Raw genomic sequence first — 7,190 nt, 5'->3', positions numbered from 1 at the left:
GCTTTGTCCTCAGAGATGTCTTAGCTGGAAGTAGTTTCTTCCTGCTCAGATTACTTGCATTTTTTTTTAAAGTTTATTTATTTATTTGGGGGGGGGGGGGAGAAGGGCAGAGAGAAGACAGAAAGAATCCCAAGCAGACTCTACACTGTCAACATGAAGCCCGATGCAGGACTCAAACCCACGAACTACGAGATCATGACCTGAGCTAAAACCAAGAGTTGGAGACTTAATCAACTTAGCCACGCAGGTGCCCCAGATTACTTGCATTTTTTGACGGTGTTTTAAAAATGTATTTGTTTTATTTCCCCTACTAGAAGGGCTGGACTAGATTCCACTCATTTTGTATTTCCTAGTTTATTCAGTGCTTTCTATGTACCAGATACTACATTAAGTCTTTGCAAGATCCCACTTATTTTAGTAGCCAGTTTGCTGAGAGGTTAATAAAAATGTTTTCAAAATAAACAAGAGCATAATATTAGACAAAAGTCTTGCTATATTCATTTTACCTGTAGTATTTAAAAAGTATTACGTTTTATGAGCAATTACATAATTGGCTTAGAAATGTATCTACTTTTCATCCTCTTTATAATTTTGAGATATTAGAATACTTATGATCACAGAAGAAAAATATGATAATAAGAAATTTAACTTCTCATTCATTACATAATAGACAATCCTGGAACTTGTAAGAACAGAAAATTTTAATTTTTACATAATTTTATTAATAAACACAGGGAAATACTGACATAATACATTAAAATTTCAAAGTATCACCATAATATTCCAAAAAATACAAAATTCAAATGTCTAAATTTTCAAGCATTTTCCCCAGGACAATGCAAAAGAAAAAAACCCAGTAGTTACAAATATGTATATTTTACAGAAAAGTCCATTTATCATGGAAATTAGCGAGATCACAAAGAGTGGATGGATTATGACTGAATTTCATATCCTAATGGATCAAGTCCCTCGTCTAGGAGCATTAGAGAGGATTCTCTTAACTTCTGTAGCAATTTCCTCAGTTCTTCCTTAGAAAATACCTGATTTTAAGAAAAGGAAAAAGAGAATGAGAACAAGGAAGAATCTATGAACTTGGAGTCACCTAATCAACCAGATTAGCTTAATGTAAGAAGAAATTCCTCTTTAAAACGATTTATGTAGCTGGAGGCCGGTATGTTAGCATGGTCCAAGAACTTCAAAGCTATTCCTTTGAGCCAATTTATTTACTTCTAACTGCTTACGAATATGTACATATTTTTGGAGAAAAGAACAAACATTAGAACTGGACCATTACTTTAAGAAAATCTAAGAACATCTAAAAAATGTAGACACATCTTGCAAAATCAAATATTACTACATAGCTTCTCAAATCACTAAAATTTAAAACTGCAAATGCTCTAGAACTTACCAGATACAGTTTGTGGCGCTCAGAGGATACCATGTCTGCTAACTGCAAGCATTCCTGATACTGGCCGGTACTATGCAATATGGTATGAAGCAGAAAACACAACATGGGCAGACAAAGCTTTCTCAGTAAAACCATTTGATGTGTTCTTTCATGGTCTTCTTCAGCATCCTATAGACAGACATCAAGTTGTCATCTTAACAAGTTTAAGCTAAGTAGTGTCACAAAAAAAAAAATCAAGTACTAAATCAAAACCAAAATGTAACAGGTAGAACCTAATGGGGTTTCTCTAAAGCTTGTGATGCCCATTAAAAACAAAATAAAACAAGGCAGGATTTTAATCATGATAGCTAGAGACACCATTTTTTGGTAAAAAAGCATGAAGGTAAACAAAATATATTAGAGGAGCCCCAGGTCTGATAATGAAAACAAAATGCTTCTGAATTTGTATGTCTAATAATTATGTCTTGAATAAAAACATACTTAGGGGCGCCTGGGGTGGCTAGTTGGTTAAACGTCTGACTTTGGCTCAGGTCATGATCTTGAGGTTCGTGGGTTTGAGCCCCGCATCGGGCTCTGTGCTGACAGCTCAGAACCTGGAGCCTGCTTCAGATTCTGTGTCTCCCCCTCTCTTGCTCCTCCCTGACTCACTCTCTGTCACTCTCTCATAAACATTAAAAAAAAAAAAATGCTTAAAACAGTAAGAGTTAGAGACTAATTATTGCTAGAACAAAAATCAGAACAGAAAATAAGCCCCTTTCCCCTGGATGTATGTGTACAGATGGAAAAACATCCAGAAAGGACACCAAACTGACAGTGGTGATTGCTGCTGGGGAGAAAGGTCATGATGGGGGTGGGGGAAGGTGGGGAGAGGCATACACAGAAGGACAAAAACTTTGTTTTTAAGCAATGTGAATTTAGGATTCCTTTGTATAATTTTTCAAAAATATAAAAACTAGGGGCGCCTGCCTGTCTCAAGTCGGTTAAGTGTCTGACTTTGACTCAGGTCATGATCTCATGGTTCGTGAGTTCGAGCCCCAGGTAGGGCTCTGTGCTGACAGCTCAGAGCCTGGAGCCTGCTTCGGATACAGTGTCTCCCTCTCTCTCCCCCTCCCCCGCTCACACTCTGTCTCCCCTCTCTCTCTCTCAAAAATAAACATCTATCTATATATATACATATATATAACTAAAAAAAAAACTATAAATTTGAAAAATACCATTAATGAGAGAACAGATATATGAGGAAAACTTAATGTAGAGAAAACAATTAGCATTTCTAAATATACGTGGATCTTCTAAAAATTATGTGGGCAGTAAGAGTACAGAAATATATCCAAGGCATTTTGTCATAACAGATTTGAAAACTAGAATCATTAAAATAATAATAAAGTATCCAACTTTAAAATGTATGAAATAATCTTAAATATAGGAAGGAAATCCACAGAATTCATAGTGTAAGATAAAACAGAAAACAAGACAAACTAGGGGCTCCTAGGTGGTTCAGTCAGTTAAGCGTCCGAACTCTGGGTCTCGGCTCAGGAGATCGAGCCCCACACTGGCCTCTGCACTGATAGCACGGAGCCTGCTTGGGTTTCTCTCTCTCCCTCTCTCTCTCTCTGCCCCTTCCTGGCTCTCACTCTCTCTCAAAATAAACTTAAAAAAAAAAAAAAAAAAAAAGGGCAAGCTAAATAAATGATCTTTAGAAAAGCCTAATAAAATACCTAATTTTTAAAAATTAAAAAAACTTTTTTTAAAAAACCTAATTTTTTTAAAGGCAGAATCTTCTTAGAATTTGGATTTTTCTTCCTTTAGGACCACTTGTATTAATCAGTGAAAGTATCTTCGTGTGACAGACTAGAGTATTAAGTTGCTAAAGCATTTTTCAAAGGTAGATGTACGTGGTGGCAGGAAGCAATAAAATGTAATGTGGTAATTCTACCAATGAATAATTGTACTGACTGATGCTGACCTAGGTCAGGTTTCCACACACAGGAAACATTACTATCAATCTTTTAGTCTTGTTTTGAGATAGAAATATAGAACGGTAAATATTAAAATGCATACCTCATGCTTTCTTAGCTTTAAAAGGGAAAGCACTTTCATTTCTTTCCTCAAATAGGCACTCCCTACTCTCAGAGGGGGATTTAAAATCAAGGTCTTACTCATAAGTCAAATGAGCAGCTGGAGCCTGCTAAGAATGAGAAGCCTGCTTCCTTCTGAGTGACTGCTATCTGTGCTCCCGTGCCGTCTGTCCCCAAGGCTGCAGGGGCAAAGATGCGAGTGACCCAATCACTCAGAACCAGTGACTCTTGTCAACTCTATTTTTACAATACTCCAGACCGTCCATTTTGTAACTTTCATCATCTAACCTACTAAAATTAATAATTTAGAACAAAGATTTATGTATAAATACTCAAGTCTTTTCAAAATTTAAATACTTAAGTAGCATTTTGCAACATTAAAATTTTATCTTCATGAATACCAGCATGAATCTGAAGAGAAAAATTTAGCCCAAGCAACCTACTGAAGGTTCAAAACCATGTAAGAAATCAGCAGAGTTCTATTATGAACTTCAGGGAGAATTTTAAGTAACTACAGTATCAGGAATAGTAGTAAATAGGGGCTCTAATCTAGCCTTATAACCTATCATTTTTTTGCTTCTGGTCAGAAAAGGGGAGCTAGAGGAGCTAGAAAAATATAGTATCTTAAAAAAAGGGGGGGGGGAATAATATATCAAGATATGGAGAAGAGCAGAGGGAAAGATACTGAGAATGCTTCTATGGTTTTCTGTTCATCCAAAAATCCAGCATTTCCACTTCCCCTTAGATCATGAGGTGTGTAGAGGCAAAGCTGGTCACTCCTGGTTTCTTTTACGCTCTAGGATCAGGCCTCAGCGTCTTCCACTCACGTGAATAGTTACCTGCAGTATGCCTCCTTTCTCCTATCTCAACTCATCCAGATTCTACCCCATTCATTCAGGAATCAGTCAAATGCTACACATTTCAAGCATCCTATCTAGACCTCTTCCAGTGAGAAGCAACCTTTTCTTTTTCTGAACTCACAAAATACTTAACCTGTGCTTTGTTATGACATTTAGTACTTTTGTAACTGGTTCTCAACCCAGGATACACATCTAAGCTCTCATGCCAGATTAAAAAAAAACAAACAGAAAACAACCACCCTCTCCTGACCTACCTCTGACCAATCAAACCAGAATCTCTGAGGCTGCACCCCATTTTTGAAAAGCTCCCCAAGTCATTTACATGAATAGCTCAGAGGTGAGAGCCACGGTTATTAGACCTACCTTCATATCCTTAAATTGAGTTGAATATGACATATAATTAAATTTTTAGGTCCAGAATTTTAAAAAATTAGATTTTAGTATCCTGAATGAACATATTAAATCTGAAGAAAGTTTATCCAAGAGTCAAGATTTCTATTCCCTAGCTAGTATTTTCAGTTTAGGTTTCAATTATGGGATGTTCTGTTATAAGTACAACAGTTATATAAGATCTGTAGGTGCTCCTATTCAGAGAAAGAACCTTTTGAAAAAAGACTTTTTTTTAGCTGTACACAAGGCACAAGCTTACCTCTCTAACATCCACCATCCACCCTCCATCAACAAACAACAAGACATTGTACATTTTCTCCTTCACGTCAGCAGTTAGGGCATCCAAATGCCCTTTCCAAATAACATAATCCATCTGCAAAACAAACATAAGGGCAGACATATAACAGACCAAAACCAATAAATAATGTATTTTTAAAGCACACACAGGAATATTTACATGGAACATCACTCTAAAGAGTTGACTTAACAGAGGAACACATGACTCTTGATCTTGGGACCTTGAGTTTGAGCCCTATGTGTGGTGTAGAACTTACTTGAATAAATAAAACTTTAAAAAAAAAAAAAAAAGAGTTGACTTTAATCAGCCAAATACAAAAATAAGTATCAACAGACTGTAGTTAAGTAAAACACTAAAACTGAACACTAATGTCATCTGAAGGCATTTTTCACATTTGGTTAATAACCTACAGAAAAGTAACTAAACACATGGCTTTTTTTTTTTCAAAGAAAATTAACAGAAATATCACCTATTACAATAAGAATATAACTGCCAAAAAACCTGCTTCTTTAAATATATAACCTGATAAACACACAGTTATATGGTCAATTAATCTTCAACAAAGCAGGAGAGAGTATCAAATGGAAAAAGTCTCTTCAATGAATGGTGTTGGGAAAACTGGACAACAGCATGCAAAAGAATGAAACTGGACCATTTTCTTGGACCACACACAAAAATAAATTCATTCAAAGACCTAAATGTGAGACCTGACACCACAAGAATCCTAGAAGACAGCACAGGCAGTGGTATTATCTCTGACATTGGCTGTAGCAACATTTTTCTAGATATACAACCAAAAATAAACTATTGGGACCACATCAAAATAAAAAGCTTCTGTGGGAATGCAAGCTGGTGCAGCCACTCTGGAAAACAATATGGAGGTTCCTCAAAAAACTAAAAACAGAACTACCCTACAACCCAGCAATTGCACTACTAGGCATTTATCCAAGGGACATAGGTGTGCTGTTGTGAAGGGACACATGCATCCTCATGTTTATAGCAGCACTATCAACAATAGCCGAAGTATGGAAAGAGCCCAAATGTCTATCGATGGATTAATGAATAAAGAAGATGTGGTGTATGTATGTATGTGCGTATATATATATATGTGTGTGTGTGTCTGTATATATATATATACATATATATATGTATGTATGTGTGTATGTATATATATATATATATATATATATATACACACACACACACACACACAATGGAGTATTACTCGGCAATCAAAAAGAATGAAATCTTGCAGAAGTATGGAAAGTATGGAAAGAGCCCAAATGTCTATCGATGGATTAATGGATAAAGAAGATGTGGTGTACGTATGTATGTATATGTGTGTGTGCATATATATATGTATGTATACATATATGTGTGTGTATGTATGTATACACACACACACACACACACACAATGGAGTATTACTCGGCAACCAAAAAGAATGAAATCTTGCCATTTGCAACTACGCGGATGGAACTGGAGGGTATTATGCTAAGTGAAATTAGTCAGAGAAAGACAAATATCAGAGACAAAACAGATGAACATAAGGGGAGGGAAGCAAAAATAGTATAAAAACAGGGAGGGGGACAAAACATAAGAGACTCTTAAATATGGAGAACAGAGGGTTACTGGAGGGGTTGTGGGAGTGGGGATGGGCTAAATGGGTAAAGGGCATTAAGGAATCTACTGAAATCATTGTTGCACTATATGCTAATTTGGATGTAAATTTTTAAAAATTTTAAATTAAAAAAAAAGAAAAGAAAAAAGACGACAAAATAAAAATATAAACGAACAAATAAATAAAAAGCTTCTGCACAGTGAAGGAAACAATCAATAAAATTAAAAGGCAACCCACTGAATGGGAGCAGATATTTGCAAATGACACATCTGATAAAGGGCTAGTATCCAAAATATATTAAAGAACTTATACAAATAATATCCTCGAAATAAATAATCCAATTAAAAAATGGGCAGAAGAAATGAACAGACATTTCTCCAAAGAAGACATCCTGATGGCCAACAGACACATGAAAAGATGGTCAACATCACTCCTTATCAGGGAAATACAAATCAAAACTTAACTCCAATGAGATATCACCTCACACCTGTGAGAATGGCTAAAATCAAAAACACTAGAAACAACAAGTGTTGGC

The 7,190-nt window shown here is 35.8% G+C and overlaps 1 protein-coding gene across 3 annotated transcripts in view; it reads right to left on the bottom strand.

Annotated features, from left to right (window-relative positions):
- Positions 1-639: 639 nt before the first annotated feature.
- The window catches only part of NUP107 (nucleoporin 107), a 44,395-nt gene continuing 37,844 nt past the window's right edge, over positions 640-7,190 (bottom strand). For all 3 annotated transcript variants that reach the window (XM_043564927.1, XM_043564929.1, XM_043564928.1), the window contains 3 exons: positions 4,996-5,109; positions 1,409-1,576; positions 640-1,040 (listed from right to left, as the gene is read on the bottom strand). In XM_043564927.1, the coding sequence (XP_043420862.1) occupies positions 933-1,040; positions 1,409-1,576; positions 4,996-5,109 (390 nt within the window). In that variant the 3' untranslated portion in view covers positions 640-932. The remainder of the gene's footprint in view (positions 1,041-1,408; positions 1,577-4,995; positions 5,110-7,190) is intronic.

The sequence above is a fragment of the Prionailurus bengalensis genome, chromosome B4 (genome assembly GCF_016509475.1).
Source record: "Prionailurus bengalensis isolate Pbe53 chromosome B4, Fcat_Pben_1.1_paternal_pri, whole genome shotgun sequence".
NCBI classification, from domain to species: Eukaryota; Metazoa; Chordata; class Mammalia; order Carnivora; family Felidae; genus Prionailurus; species Prionailurus bengalensis.
This window is presented reverse-complemented; position numbering and strand designations above follow the sequence as displayed.